At 56.4% G+C, this 14,789-nt stretch overlaps 2 protein-coding genes and 1 long non-coding RNA gene across 4 annotated transcripts in view; all 3 read left to right on the top strand.

Annotated features, from left to right (window-relative positions):
* The first annotated feature begins 1,504 nt into the window (after positions 1–1,504).
* On the top strand, positions 1,505–7,546 carry LOC139788556 (collagen alpha-1(XVIII) chain-like). 2 transcript variants are annotated; one of them, XM_071728615.1, is made up of 21 exons: positions 1,505–2,082; positions 2,286–2,428; positions 2,698–2,766; positions 2,934–2,984; positions 3,071–3,136; positions 3,368–3,583; positions 3,737–4,099; positions 4,277–4,396; positions 4,478–4,531; positions 4,724–4,750; positions 4,993–5,094; positions 5,302–5,346; positions 5,532–5,603; positions 5,680–5,721; positions 5,830–5,857; positions 6,108–6,157; positions 6,232–6,366; positions 6,520–6,582; positions 6,707–6,775; positions 6,946–7,014; positions 7,200–7,545. In XM_071728615.1, exons 1-21 carry the CDS (start codon positions 1,860–1,862, stop codon positions 7,458–7,460), a joined length of 2,268 nt encoding a protein of 755 aa, XP_071584716.1. In that variant the 5' UTR covers positions 1,505–1,859; the 3' UTR covers positions 7,461–7,545. The 2 variants fall into 2 exon arrangements, with proteins under 2 accessions (XP_071584716.1, XP_071584715.1); XM_071728614.1 differs by having other exon boundaries at positions 5,680–5,857; positions 7,200–7,546.
* A 75-nt stretch (positions 7,547–7,621) lies between these two features.
* LOC139788606 (uncharacterized) lies at positions 7,622–8,406 on the top strand. The gene is made up of 2 exons (XR_011722895.1): positions 7,622–7,730; positions 7,927–8,406. It is a non-coding gene; the product is annotated as an uncharacterized lncRNA (long non-coding RNA).
* Positions 8,407–9,433: 1,027 nt separating this feature from the next.
* Positions 9,434–14,789, top strand: part of TOP2A (DNA topoisomerase II alpha) — an 86,924-nt gene continuing 81,568 nt past the window's right edge. Inside the window, exons 1-13 of the mRNA XM_071728596.1 lie at positions 9,434–9,516; positions 9,812–9,958; positions 10,106–10,196; positions 10,648–10,711; positions 11,217–11,362; positions 11,570–11,667; positions 11,982–12,194; positions 12,403–12,576; positions 12,780–12,881; positions 13,337–13,474; positions 13,649–13,787; positions 14,057–14,214; positions 14,615–14,740. Of these exons, the coding sequence (XP_071584697.1) occupies positions 9,493–9,516; positions 9,812–9,958; positions 10,106–10,196; positions 10,648–10,711; positions 11,217–11,362; positions 11,570–11,667; positions 11,982–12,194; positions 12,403–12,576; positions 12,780–12,881; positions 13,337–13,474; positions 13,649–13,787; positions 14,057–14,214; positions 14,615–14,740 (1,620 nt within the window). The 5' untranslated portion in view covers positions 9,434–9,492. The remainder of the gene's footprint in view (positions 9,517–9,811; positions 9,959–10,105; positions 10,197–10,647; positions 10,712–11,216; positions 11,363–11,569; positions 11,668–11,981; positions 12,195–12,402; positions 12,577–12,779; positions 12,882–13,336; positions 13,475–13,648; positions 13,788–14,056; positions 14,215–14,614; positions 14,741–14,789) is intronic.

A 14,789-nucleotide genomic window follows, 5' to 3' on the forward strand; every position in this document is an offset into this window, starting at 1 on the left:
GGCTACTTTGGAAAATCGTGAGCCCGAGCATTCTCCCCCGCATCTTTGGCCCCGCCAGACCCGCAGCGCCCGGGCTGGGGTGGGCAGCACGGTGGGAGGGCAGGAGACGGGGAGACGGCAGCGACCATTCCCTGTGCCCGAGGGGACGGTCCCCCAGCATCACCCGGGGACCTGGTGACCCGCAAGCTGCTCCAGGGGCATCTGAACCAGCACCAGGCTTGGGGGCACGGGGGGGACCTGACTGGATGGGGCAGGAGAGGCCTTGGGGTGGGGGACAGGGTGTGCGGAAGCCCAGGCTACAGCTGAACTCGTGTCATGGGATGAGGAGTGGCTGCAGGGACCTGTGTCCTGCACACACAGGGACACACTGGCACAGCAGCACTTGGGTGCTGGCCATGTCACCATGCTGGCCCTGGTCCTGGTGTGGGGCTGAGTGTAGTGAGTGGGATGAGGGGAGCAGAGCCAGTTGTAATGCAGGGCCTGTGCTGAGAACCTCAAACTCATCTCATGGCTGAGCACATCTAGTGGTCAAACTGGTGTTTTGAGGCTTGAGTGCCAGCACTGGTAGCACTGACCACGAGGACTCCCGGGATCATCTCTCTCCTGTGCAGTACTGAGCACGCAGTCAGAACATGGGCAGGCAGCTGGGACAGAGCAGGACAGGGTCCGTGTGTGTGTCCCTCATGCTCCCCAGCCCCACTTCTCCCCTCCTAGACAGCACAGGGGCCCTGTAAGGAGCCTGGAGCCTCTGCCCTGCCTGGCACTGCTTCATGGTGGCCGTGACTTGGGGCACAGGCACCAGCCTTGACACGGTGTCCAAGTAGGGACCAAACCCAAACAGGTGCCCATCCCCGCTCGGGCCGTGGCACCTTATCAGGCTTTGGCAGCACCGAGCGCCCGTGGCAGAGACTGTTGTGTCTGCGGGGAGAGGCAGAGCGGCACTGCTGGGGGACAGGGACACACTCACTGCACAGCCCCAGGGCTCTCCCCTCTGGCCAGGCACAGCACCTCCGGGGTCCTGTCCCAGCACCATCCTGCGAGATGGAGAAGAGGCCAGGGCTGCTGCACCCCACAGCCACACTGCCTCCCACCCTGAGATCACAGCCCTGCAGCTGAGGAGGGTGCTGGGTGCTGGGTGCTGGGTGCAGCCCAGCTCTCCTACCTGTGCCAGGGCAGCCCCATGCTCCCAGCTCCCAGGCTCTGTGGGCTCCCACCGATGTCTTGCCCAACCTTGGTGGCTCTGGGGTTCCGAGGCTGTGGGGGACTCAGGTTACTCTCCCACAACTGCCCCAAGCAGGGTCTGGAGCCACCCCAGGCCTGGGGAGAGGCTGCAGGCCAGCACGGAGGCTGGGGGACAGAGTGGGCTGAAGACCCCCAGCTAAAGGTGGATGGTGACACTGCAGGGTACAGGTATCACACCCCCTGCAGGACCCTGACACTTCCTGAGTTCTTGCTGTCCCATCCCCAGGCCCAGCCCATCGCCATCCCTTCTCAGTACCAGGCAGCAGCACCCAGCTGCTTCCTCTGCTCCCATTCCCCTTGCTTTCAGCCAACCCCCCCACACTCTGCCTTTACTCCCCATTTCCAGGCAACATCCCCTCCTTCCCAGTCCTCCCTCGCCTTGGTCCCAGATGCTCCTCCTGCCCCTGGCTCCCTTCCCCGCGGTTCCCGGATGCCCTCCTTGTCCCTGGTGGGTGGGACGGAGGGTGACCCGTCAGGATGGATGCTCAGCCCCCGCCGGATGCGGCCCGTGGGATGCGAGGGCCGGGGCGGGCGAGGGGCGTGTCGGGCATGCGGGACCGATGTGATAACAGCGGGAGCGGGGCCGGGGCCACGGGACCAGAGAGTGGGAGAGCAGGATGAGCCACGGCCCCCCACCCCTGGCAGCCTGGCCCCGAGGCCGCGCCATGGGGTCCCGCAGCCCCCAGCAACTCCTCTCCACCCTCTGCATCCTCTTGGTGCTGGCAGGGCACCTGCCCCTCACTACAGCCCAGTGGTTTTACCTGGGCTTGGAGGACACCACACCAGACCCGGGCACCAGCCCCATGGCTCCCGCAAAACCCACCCTGGATGGGAAGGAAGGTAGGCAAGGGGGGGGGGATGGACACAGCTTCCCCGGCACCCCCAGCTCCTGCACCCCAGCAAGGGGGGCACCTCCAGCGTATGGCTGGAGGGTGGGGTGTGGGATGCTGGTGGCACCGCTGTGCCTGCAGCAAGTGCTGGGAACTGGGAGTGCTGAGCTCCCCCAGTTTGTCTCCAGCCCCATCACCCCTTTGCTCCTGCAGATGTAGACACTGGCAGTGTGGAGACCCCCAGGAAGATACTGCTGAGCAAACCCCCTCTGGCATCAGCCCCCAGACGCCGGGAGCCCTTTGCCAGGGCAGCAGCGAAGGGCCCGGGCCATGCCCCACCGCGCAGACGGGACCAGGTGACTTTCCCCGGGAAGTGTCCCTCTCCTGCTCCTCCATCCAGCTCAGAACTCCCCATCCGGACGCCTCGCTGCGTCCTTGCCCTTATCTCTTGCCCTGCTCTGTCCCCGAGCTGCGGCAGCTCCTCCTGTCTGCCCCGCGGCAGCAGTGGGGCTTGGCCTCCACCCCCGGCTTGGGGCAGCGATGGCTTTTGGAGGGTCCCGCATGCCCCCCAGGACCCTCACCCCCGCCCCAGTTGGACACTGAACAATCCCCGTTCACCCAGCAGCATCGACCCGTGGCCGCACCAGAGATCTTCGAGGGGAGCGCAGAGGAAGAGGAGTTTCTGCAGATCAAGGTGGTGAAGGGGCCCTTGAGGGGGCTGTGAGGGGAAGCCGGCGGTGGGCACCCAGCCGAGGGGCTCTGAGGAAATGGGCCGGCAGGGTGGGACAAGGACAGTACTGCAGGGGATGGGCAAGGTGCTGGGGGGGGTCTCACACTCAGCCCTTCCTCTCCTCTGCACAGACGACAGCAAAGGGGCTGCCCCCGGCCCCAAAGACGGACCCTGCACTCCAGGTGAGGGGTGGGCGCAGGGTGCCCGTGCCAGACCGTGCAGCCCCTGCTCCCGTCCCGCAGCTCACGGCTCTCTCCTCCCTCTCCAGATCAATAACGGCTCCGGATGCATCTGCCCCGTGCGCCCCGGCCCCCCAGGGCTCCCCGGCCCAAAGGTGGGGTGGTCCCCCCCCTGGGGAGAGGCACAGGGGCTTGGTAACCCCCAGGGACCTGCTTGGACAAATCCCGTGGCTCCTTTGGCCCTGCAAAACGTTTTCTGATATAGATTTGGACTCTTGCTTCGGGGTCTGGGTTGGGGGGCAACTCAGCTGGCAGGGGGGCAGCATGTCCCCCGTGGGTGCTGGCAGAGGGGAGTGCCAGGAGCCAGCTCTGCCTTCCCCTAACAGGGAGAGAAAGGTGACCGAGGGTACCCAGGAGAGAGAGGACAGCCTGGGTTATCTGGGGAGAGAGGGAAGACTGGCAACCCAGGGCAGCCGGGACACCAGGGTCCCCGGGGCCCCCCAGGTCCTCCAGGACCACCGGGGCCCCCAGGACCATCAGGCCCCTGGGGAGACAGGAGCTCACTCCTGCCCGCTGCCCTTCCCGAGGGATCAGAGAATGAGGTGAGCAGGGGGATGAGGTACACGGGTGGATGATGCCAGCGCTGGCTGTCGTGTCTGTCCCCAGCAGCCCAGAGGAGCAGGACCAGGGGACAGGACATGGATGTTCATTCACTCTGCTCTCTCTTTCCTCTCTCCCTCCAACCCGACACGCAGCTGGGAATGCCCAGTCCTGCAGGGAACCCAGGACATCCAGGGCCTCCTGGGCTGCCTGGCCTGCCCGGACCCCCAGGCTACCCAGGCCACGAAGGGCCCCCCGGGGTTCCCGGGAGGGAGGGGCAACCAGGACCCCCCGGACCACAAGGGGCTGTGGGACCACCCGGATTTCCTGGGGCTGAAGGGCCCCCGGGGTCTCCAGGATCAGCTGGGCCAGATGGACCCCCAGGGGCACCAGGGATCCCAGGTCCACAAGGGCCCCCCGGGGTGCCTGGGCACGATGGAGCTCCTGGTCCCCCAGGACCTGTGTCACTCCCTGGCAAACCAGGGCTCCGAGGGGAGCCAGGATTCCCAGGACTAAAGGTAAGGCGGTCCCAGCCCAGCCCCTCCACAGCCCTGGGGCCAGAGCAGAGCCAGAGAGGGGGGGAATGTTCTGCCCGGCCAGGAGCAGCCCCCAGCACTGAGCACCACAGAGGGCTCTGGGGCTGCAGGGCCTGGGGGCACACGGAGTGCTGAGCCTCCACTGCTCTGTGCCTGCAGGGTGAGAAGGGTGAGCATGGACTACCCGGCATGCCAGGGACCCCCGGCCGCACCGGAGAGATGGGAGCCCCTGGTATGCCTGGTCCCATGGGACCACCAGGGCCACCAGGGGAGTACAGGGTGAGTAGAGGGTCCCAGGCTGTAGGTGCTTGGGGGCAGGGGGCAACCCCATGCTCACCCCGGCTCATCCTCACCTTCCAGTGTGACTTGCACCACGCAGGGCACCGCGGATCGTCCGGGCCACCAGGCCCTAAGGTGGGCTGGGGGGGTGGTCACAGTGGGTGGTGGCAACAAGGACATGGGGATGTCATTGGCCATGGCTGCTCCCTGGTGCCAGCACTTGTGTACAGCTCCATGGCGGGTATTACCTGTGGAGTGAGGCACGGTGCTGTGCTGGGGCACTGGGAGAGCCAGGGAACCAACAGCATCTCTCTGCTTTCCTTCCAGGGAGAAAAGGGCGACCCTGGAGAGCGGGTTTGTAGCCACAGGCACCTGTGTACAGGGGAGTGGCAGGGGCAGTCCCAACCCCACACTCTGAGTGTGAATCCCTGAGCCTCGTGCACTGCCTCTGCTCCCCCCAACCTCTCTATGCCAGGGCAGAGCCTTCACTGAGCCCCAGTGGCACTGCTCGTATCCCCAGATGTGGTGGGGTATGGGGAGGGAGAGTCACACCAGGGCACAGGCTCTAATCACACCTCTCTCTGCATCTCCCTCAGGGGTGCTGCTATGGGGAACACGGATGCAAGCCAGGCCACCTCCCATTGCCCAGCACCAGCAGCCAGTCTGGTTCCTGGGTACCCATCAGCGGGTACCAAACGGTACGTCCTCAAGGGGCCCCATCACGTTGAGGGGTGCCCAGAGACCCCAGCCTGGCCATGGGGACCCTGCTGCCAGAGCCCAGGTGGCTCCATGCCATGGCTTAGCCTGCTGGCAGCCCTGCAGGGGGATGGAGGAAGGATGGAGAGGGGGAAGATGGAGGAGGAAAAGGATGAAGGTCAGCCTTAATCTTCCCTCTTTCCCTGCAGGGTGCTAAAGATGAGTCAGAGATTTATGGAGCGACCATCCCCCATGTGAGAGACACTGCCTGGGCTCCCCCATCCCCATCCCCCCCATGCTGCCCCAGCCCAGGGATGTTCAGCCCCGGGAGAGAAACAGAGAGGGAGGGATGAGGGACAGTGGTGGGGTGTCTTAGAGCTGCCCTCCACAAGACAGCACCAAAATAGCCCAGTCCCATCTCTGCACTGCTCTACCACAGGGTCTTCGAGGTCCCCCCGGGCCCCCTGGGCCTCCCGGACCCCCCGGAGCACCAGGTCTCCTCTACCTCAATGTAAGGCCCAGCACAAACATGTGTGAGTGTGCACAGATGAGGGGCTCCCCACAAACCCTCTTGTCTCTGCTTCCAGAGAATTTACCCCATCCGTCCCCAGACGCCCTGCAAGCATCCGGTAAGCCACAGCCTTGGTGTCCCCAAGAGGTTCCCTGTCCTCACCCTGTGTGCCAGGAAGGGTGTCCCTGTGCCTGAGGGCAGTAATAGGCAGCACTCACCTTCACAGGCAGCCGCTGGCACAGGCTGGGCAGCAGGTAAGGATGATTCTTGAGTTTCTGGGGTGCTGCAGCCTCCTCAAAAACACCTTTCAAGAAGCCTTCCTCCCTTCTGGGGTGCTGGGGCTGTGCCACCCTGCACCAGTCCCTGGCTCTGCAGCCAGCACCACTGCCACCACATCCTGGCAGGACTGAGTCCTGTGCCAGGATGTCTTGTGAGCCCTGTGCTGGGTGCTTTGTCACCTCCTGCACCGGGTGCCTTGTGACCCCCCCTCTCCGGGCTCTCCAGACGCTGACATCCCTCGGGCGGAGCCACCGGAGTCCCACACCGATCCTCAGGTTCGTCCTGCCTGGTGCCGCGGGAGAGCCCCTCGGGCTGTCTGACGGGGCCCTAAACCTCTCCATCCCCCCAGCGCCAGACCTGGGTGTTCAGATCCAAGGAGCAGATGCTGAGGTCGGGCAGCGCCGTGCCGGAGGGCAGCCTGGTCTATGTGCGGGAGGGGAGCAGTGCCTTCCTCCGGACCCCCACCGGATGGAGCCGCCTCCTGGTACCGTGCACTGAGGACACCCCTGGGGGTCCCTCGCAGAGAGGGGGGGTCCAGGCTGCAGCTCTGGTAGCCAGGACCGGACTGGATTTGGCACTGGGGCAGCAGAACCCCTGGTACCCCTTTACCTGACCCTCTGCTCCTTGCCTTGAGCAGTTGGAGAATTCGGAGTCGCTCTTTGCCGGTGATGACCCCTCTGCCTCTACCCCACGGTACCAGGTGAGGGATGCAAACAGCTGCCGGGTCTGCTCATGTCCCAGCAAGGGGACACAGCCCTTCCTTGAGGGCTGGGGTGGGGAAACAGGTGCCCATGGGACCATCCAGCTGTCTCCTTTCCATCCAGGAGGCTAAGAGTGTGCAGATAAGAAGTCCCAACACCAGGCCACCTACCCTGGCCCTGACAGACTCGCTGGTGAGCCCTGCTGCCCATGCTGGGTGGGACATGCTATGGAGATGGGCTGTCAGCATGGCAGTGCCAGCCTGGCACAGGCAGAGCCTGGGGTCCTGTTGGTGTGGGGAGGGTGCTGCACCCATGGCACAGGGATGGGTGTCCCTGGGCTGACCTGAGCCACCCTCTTCCAGGTCCATAAGGAGACAGGACAAGGACCGCCCCAGATCCTTCCAACCACCATTGCCCCACGGATCCCATCAGTAAGAAATGACCAGCCCCAGGGGTGGGAGATGGGTGACACAGCTGGGAGAGACAGGGGAGAGGTGCCCAGGAGCCCCCTCTGTGCCCAGCTGGCACCACCAGAGGCTCACACTCCCCCAAGAATAGGGGAGACACAGACGCCTGGCAGTGCCTGAGCCTCCCACTACCCTGCCTCCCCTCCCAGCTCCGTCTGGCTGCCCTGAACGTGCCTCTCACGGGTGACATGAGTGGGATCCGGGGTGCCGACCTGCAGTGCTACCGGCAGTCCCAGGAGGCCGGGCTCTATGGCACCTTCCGGGCGTTCCTGTCATCCCCCACCCAGAACCTGATCTCCATCGTCAAGAGGACGGACAGGACCCTCCCCATTGTCAACCTGAAGGCAGGTGGCCCTGTCCCTCATGGGGGCTGCTGGTGGCAAAGCCCCATGGCCCCCAGTGAGATTTAAAGGGGTGATCATTGCCTGGTCCTGCACCCCAGCCATGCTTGGGACTTGTGTTTTGGGGAGCTGGGAGGAACCCAAATGAAGTCATCACATGTGGTCGGGACAAGGGCATCACCACAGCTGCCTGGCCCCAGCTCAGTGTTGATGCTTGTACCCACAGGGCCAGCTGCTGGCCAAGTCCTGGAGCTCCCTCTTTGAGGGTCAGGCCAGTGCCACCCTACAGGGTCCCATCTACTCCTTCAACAGGCGCAATGTGCTGACAGATCCCCTCTGGTGAGTCTGGCCGTGGGGCAGGTGCCATCAGGGTGCCCCCAGATGAATCCACCTGTGCTGGGAACCAGGGTAGGGGTCTACACCAGGACCCCCCACACCCCTGGCACTAGCAAAGATGCAGGAGCTGGCTCAAGGAGCTGGAGGGGACTCCCAGAGAGTGTCCCCCAGCCCCTCTCAGCCTTATCCCCATCCACAGGACCCACCAGTTGGCCTGGCATGGATCGACACCGCGGGGAAGCCAAGCCCGCAGGCGGGACTGCCAGGGCTGGCGCAGCTCCGGTGCCGGGGAGGGCCTGGCCACCCCCCTGGGTGAGGGCAGGCTGCTGGCAGGGCAGCGACACAACTGCTCCCAGGCACTGGCAGTGCTCTGCGTGGAGGTGGCCTTTCCCTACCGGCACATGTGGTGACCCTGGCACGGGTGACCCACACCCCACACCCCAGGAGGCGTTGGGAAATAACCCCGGGAGTCCCGTGAGCAATGCCAGGGGAAGAACTGCAGCATCAAGGCTGTGCAGGAGCACTGAGGGGACAGCTGTGCTGTGCTTGTCCTTGGCTGTGCTGTTCCTGCAGATCCCCAGGTGTGGGGTGGCACGGTGGTGACAGGCTGTGCCCAGCCACCTCCCTGCACCGCCAGTGAACGCTGTCACTGCCCCAGAAATAAAGACACAAAAAAGTTGGTGTTTTGAGTGATGCTCAATGCTCTGTAATGTTACTGGGAGGTGTCTCTACCCAGGACATCGCATGCTGGGGCACATGGGGCACAGGAACAGGTAGAGAACATATGGAACCACCTGTGGGCTTCATCCTGCTTGGAATGTCCCACCTGAGGTCGGGGGATGGAACCGTGAGGTCAGCGGGTTCCAGACCCCGTTGCCCCGGTTGCACTGGGTCAACAGAGCAGCAGCAGCCCCCAGGAGCTGGAGCACAGGACTCTGGAGCACAGAGCTGCTGAGTTTTCCTCTCCAAGCTTCCAGACAGTGGGAATTTTGACTCTCTCGAACACAGTTCGATCCTCCCGACGTACCAGCAGTGGGGTTTGACCCCCCCAGACCTGCGTGGCGTGGAGGGATGGCCGAGAAGCTGACACTGACACCCCCACTGTGGGGCAGCGGGCAGGCAAGGGGCCGCGGGCAGCGCTGGGTCAGGGGTCGGGCAGCAGCAGCGAGGTTTGGGTCTGTGCCCATGTGGGGTGGCAGCCCCCCAGTGAGCGGCTCGGGGCGGGGGGTACCCCACTGGTGTGTACCCGGGGACCATGTGTGGGTTGAAGAGGGTGTGCTGTGTCCCAGTGTGTCCCCAGGGTCTGCCCACTATTGCCCCAGTGTGACATGAGGACCAGCCCAGTAAATCCCCGGGATTTTCCCGGAAGGTCCCTGCGTTTTCCCAGAGGCTCCCAGTGGGTCTCACTGTGGCCCCAGCGGCGCCCAGCGCGTCCCAGTAACGCGGCACCAGCCATGGAACCCAGGCCAGCGCAGGGACCCGCCGCACAGCGCCCGCCCCTGCTCTCCTTCTATTGGTCTAAAGCGCTGTCCGTCCCGCAACGGCGCCTTCTGAGTGGTGGTTTTGAACGAGCAGAGCGCCTGGTAACTGGCAGGAGGGACAGAGGGGCGGGGCTTACGTCCCCGCCCTCCACCTGCAATTGGCTCCCGGCTGGGGTCCGTCGGCGGGGATTGGCGGAGGGTTTCGGCGGGCTGAGCGGAGGCTTGAAAAGCTCCCGGCCGTTGGCGGCCGCCATCGCCTCCGCTGATCAGCGCGCGGCACCGCCATGGAGTCCCCATCGCCCCTCCGGGTGCGTGCGGGCACCGGACCCTTCCCCTGTCCCGCCCATCGCGGACCCCTCTACCCGCAGGGCTTCAGGTTCCCCCGCCGCCGCGTCCCGGGCCTCCCTCAGCTCCCGCTGGGCTCCCTTAGGGTCTCCTCGTGTCCTTCTCGTGGCCTCTTCCCTCAGATCCTCTATTCCTGTGATATTTCCCTCCTCCTCGGGCTCCTCTCTCCTGGTGCCGTGTCGGGGTTCCCTGCTACCCAGCTCCCCCCCGGCCTCTCTGCCCCAGCCCCTCACTGCCGCTGTCTTTCCCCCCCAGCAGATCGCGGATGAGAACCTCCGGGTGGCCAAGGGCGATGGCGCCAAGAAGGGGCTCTCGGTGGAACACATCTACCAGAAGAAGACGCAGCTGGAGCACATCCTGCTCCGGCCGGACACCTACATCGGCTCCGTGGAGCTGGTCACCCAGGTCTGTGGGGGGATGCCGGGGTGAGGGTCGTGTATCCAAGCCCCCCTGAAGTAATTCACATAAAGAACAAACCATCCGCGTTACAAAGGGGTGGCACAGGAGGGGAGCTGTGCCCGGGGTCTTAGGTGTTTCTTGCCTTCTTTTCAGCAAATGTGGGTTTTTGATGAGGACGTGGGCCTTAACTGCAGAGATGTGACCTTTGTGCCTGGCTTATACAAAATCTTTGATGAGATTCTGGGTAAGGTGACCTGTCTGTGGAGCCAATGATTGATAAGTTATTGATGGGTGCTGAAACTAAATGTAAGAACTTACCAAGTGCACTTTTATCTGGTTACATTGTTGACCAAGTAATGTCTGTTTCATTTGATGAACAGAGTTTGCAGGGTACACGTGGCTTGTGCTTGGAAATATTGTATACAAATGTCCTTTCATTAGCACTAATTAATATAAAGCCGTTCCTAGGATAATGGCCCAATCTATTACAAAACCCATTTAATTCACCCCAAAGTTGTCCCTTTTATGTTAAGCTGTAGTATTGTCTATGTAACTTGCAAACTATTTGTGTACCCAGAGGGTTATTAGTAACATGGTATTGAATTTTTGCATTCATTCCACTGAAGACACTTTGGAGTAAATGATTTTGCCTTGATTGAGAATGTAATATAATAATAATAATCTTTCCATTCCAGTCAATGCTGCAGACAACAAGCAGAGGGATAAAAACATGTCATGCATTAAAGTGACAATTGATGTGTAAGTCTTATTTCATTTTTTGTTAATTGCCTTCCCAACTCAAGTGTGTTTTGTTTCCTCCCTCAGCTGCTGCTCTGCTGAGCTGGTGCAGTACTGGAAGGCTCTGCTGAGCCAAGTGAGACTAAAAGTAATTCTCCAGTTGTGAAAGCCTTTTCTTTGTTTAGTCCCTTGTTCTCTTAGAGAGAACTGACTGATGAAATTAGTGCTTTGTTGGTGGTGTTGTTTTCTGTTGTTGCTATTTTCTTCTTTTCTTCTCAACCTTTTTATTCTGTTGTTGAGCACATATAGAGGAGTTTTATGTGTGGTGGTCCATTTCATAGACAGCATCTGCAGATCTGTGCATTTTTGTTAACTTGTCCTCCCTCTACTGGCAGTTGCTGCACTTGCTGAACAGAGATTTGCTGTGGGAGAGGTGGTGGCCTTTCCCCAGAGCTTTTGTGCACTTGTTTCATAGCTCAGTCACTTGCAGCCTTAAAAACACACTTCTTGGTTTTTTCCCCACTAGGGAGAACAACACAATCAGTGTATGGAACAATGGGAAAGGTATTCCAGTTGTTGAACACAAAGTGGAGAAGGTCTATGTACCTGCTCTTATCTTTGGGCAGCTCCTAACATCCAGCAACTATGATGATAATGAGAAGAAAGTCACAGGTAGGAGAATAGGAACAATTCTCTTTGAACACTAATCCCAATTAAATATGGGTTTATAGTCACGTACTGAGTTTCTAGGCTGTTGTTGCTTATTAACAGTTGTACTTCAGTTGTGCTGAAGTGGCTGATCTCCTTTTAGTCTGGAATTCCTTTTGATGACTTTTGGACAAAGGTAATAGCACAAGTCTGCTTTGCTTCTCATTCCAGGTGGGCGAAATGGTTATGGAGCCAAATTGTGCAACATATTTAGCAAAAAATTTACTGTGGAAACTGCATGTCGTGAATACAAGAAGTTATTCAAGCAGGTATGAACACTCCTGGTTCCAGTAAGGCTATACCCAGGATTTTCAAACAAGCTCCTAAGTTTTTGTTCCAAAAATCTAGGTGTAACTTGCATTCAGTGCATCACGATTGCAATAAATTTGCCCAGTTATTGCACCACCAAATATAATTCAAATTAATAATGAAATAAGGAGACATAATTGGAATCTAGCTTTTAACCAGTGGGGTTTTTAACTTCAAAGTTTTTAAAGCTCATAAATCAGCTTACTGCTTTTAAGAACTACACTAGTTGTTTGGGTATGTTAGACTTGCAACTCACAAAACATCCTTTTCCCAGACCTGGACGGACAACATGGGAAAGGCTGGTGAAATGAAACTGAAATATTTTGATGGAGAAGATTTTACATGTGTCACTTTCCAACCTGATCTGTCAAAATTCAAAATGGATATTCTTGACAAAGACATTGTAGCACTGATGTCTCGAAGAGCCTATGATATTGCTGGATCCACCAAGGATGTCAAAGTTTTCCTAAATGGACAGAGGCTGCCTGTAAGTGAGCGTTTAAATGAAGCAGTAATACCTCTATTCCTCATGTAACTCCTGTGCCATTTAAAAAGTGAGATTTTGTTGAGGCCATTTACGTCACTGTGCACAGTAAAGGGAAAATTCACACGAGTGGTTTCCCTGTTTTTCAGGAGTGGATGAATTATTTATAGGAGCTGTTACAAACGAGTTGTCTGCTCTCATCTGTCTGCAGGTGAAAGGATTCCGCAGCTACGTGGATCTCTATCTGAAGGACAAAGTGGATGAAACTGGAAATGCTCTTAAGGTTATCCATGAGGAAGTAAATTCTCGCTGGGAAGTGTGTTTGACTTTAAGTGAAAAAGGCTTCCAGCAAGTCAGCTTTGTCAACAGCATTGCCACTACAAAGGTAACTCTCCTGTAGTTAATTTAGTCCAACTAATGTCATTCTTAATCATTATTCTTACCCACTTGCAAACTTATGTATGTTGGCAAAAAATACCCAGTTGCTTAATGTTGCAAAGACTCTGCTTAAAATTATAACTAGATACACATCCTTTTTTTTCTTGTCAATGTACTGACCACCAGGTTTTTGGTCCTGTTTTCCCTTAGGGTGGAAGGCATGTTGATTATGTAGCTGACCAGATTGTGGCTAAACTGATTGATGTTGTGAAAAAGAAGAACAAAAACGGAGTTGGAGTGAAGCCTTTTCAGGTACAATGTCAGAATTCCCCCTGGGAAACAAAACTCTGGCACTACTGCAAATTGTAACTACAATGTAATGCTTTACTACATTGATAATGTGTATTTCCATTGTACAGGCAATACATATAAAATTGCTAATTATTATAATTAATTAACAATCTTCTCATTGGCTGTTGGATTTTGTAACCAGAACACTGTACACCAGTGTAGATGCACTAAAACTTGCTGTTAGATAATACCTATGCAGGCTGAGAGCTGCTGATTCCTTGACATCCCAAATCATATAACTTCATTCACAAATGTTCATTAGCTGCCTTAAATGCCTTCAAGATGTCTAGGAAAACATAAAACCACAGATAACTGCATTTTCCCTCTCTGTGATTCTGACAAGAGAATGCCAGAACACACTGCTGTGACTGAAATGAGCCCATGTGATGTATGGTGCTTGTTGTATTTGTCCACAGGTGAAGAACCACATGTGGATTTTTGTGAATTCCTTAATTGAAAACCCAACCTTTGACTCTCAGACTAAGGAGAACATGACTCTGCAGGCAAAGAACTTTGGCTCCACCTGTAAACTGAGTGAAAAATTTATTAAGGGTGTAAGTATTGATATCTATGGATAATCAAGATGCCTGTAAAACTGCATCTTGGGTTAATGGGGCAAATAATACTTTTGAAGTAACGTCACGAACTAAAGAAAAAGTGTATACCTTAGAATTCTGTCATTGTTAAGGCTTTTCCCCCAATTGTTTGGGTTATTTTTTGTATTGCAGGCAGTTGGCTGTGGCATTGTTGAAAGTATCCTAAACTGGGTAAAATTTAAAGCTCAGAGCCAGCTGAATAAGAAATGTTCAGCTGTGAAACACACCAAGATTAAGGGTGTTCCTAAGCTGGATGATGCCAATGATGCTGGTAAGTGTTCTACATCCTTTGTGACCAGTTAATTCAAAAACAGTTTAAAAATATTTGTTCAACAAATGAAAGAATTGTTTCCTAAAGATAATGAGAACTTGTAATAATAGTTAATCCCCATTTTACAGTTCCATTTACTGTGTGTTTGTCCCCATTTACTATACACACAGCAACAAAGCCTCTGTCAGAAGATACTTAAATATGGAGGCTTTGCTTTCACTTCTTAATTGGAAAATTGGCTTCTTCTTTATTTTAATTTTTTTTTTTAGGCAGCAAGAATTCTTTGGATTGCACACTTATCCTGACTGAGGGGGATTCAGCCAAAACATTGGCTGTCTCTGGTCTCGGAGTGGTTGGTAGAGACAAGTATGGGGTATTTCCTCTTCGTGGGAAAATACTCAACGTCAGGGAAGCTTCTCATAAGCAGGTTGGTTGGAAAATCATTCCAGTCTTTGTGAGAAGGCATAGTGTGCTCTGAGTAGCTCAGCATGTTACTGAGGCTGCACACCTGGAGCACCCTAACTCCTAGGAGTAGTGTCTGAAATGCATGAGTGACTCATCTTCAGTCTCACTTGCTGAAGTCCTTCTTGGTGTTTTGCTTGAAGGGATAATGTTTGTGTTGTGGACTAGAAAATGTTTGGAATTATCTAGAATAATTTCAGTATTAGACTTCAGTTTAGAAATGATAAATTTCCAATAAGCAAAAAAAACCCCAAACGTTGGCAAGACAAAGCTCAGTCAGTGATATATGACAGATAATTTTAGACTTTTCTGAGCTACGTTTTAAGTCTGAAAGACAAGCTTTTATTCCCTGTGATCTTCTCCAGATTATGGAAAACGCTGAAATCAACAACATCATCAAGATTGTGGGTTTGCAATATAAAAAGAACTATGAAGATCAAGAATCTTTAAAGAGTCTTCGCTATGGAAAGATTATGATCATGACAGATCAGGTGAGGTTCACTAAAACTGAAAAATGGGAGAGGAAAAAACCCCCAACTC

The sequence above is a fragment of the Heliangelus exortis genome, chromosome 29 (assembly GCF_036169615.1).
Source record: "Heliangelus exortis chromosome 29, bHelExo1.hap1, whole genome shotgun sequence".
NCBI lineage: Eukaryota > Metazoa > Chordata > Aves > Apodiformes > Trochilidae > Heliangelus > Heliangelus exortis.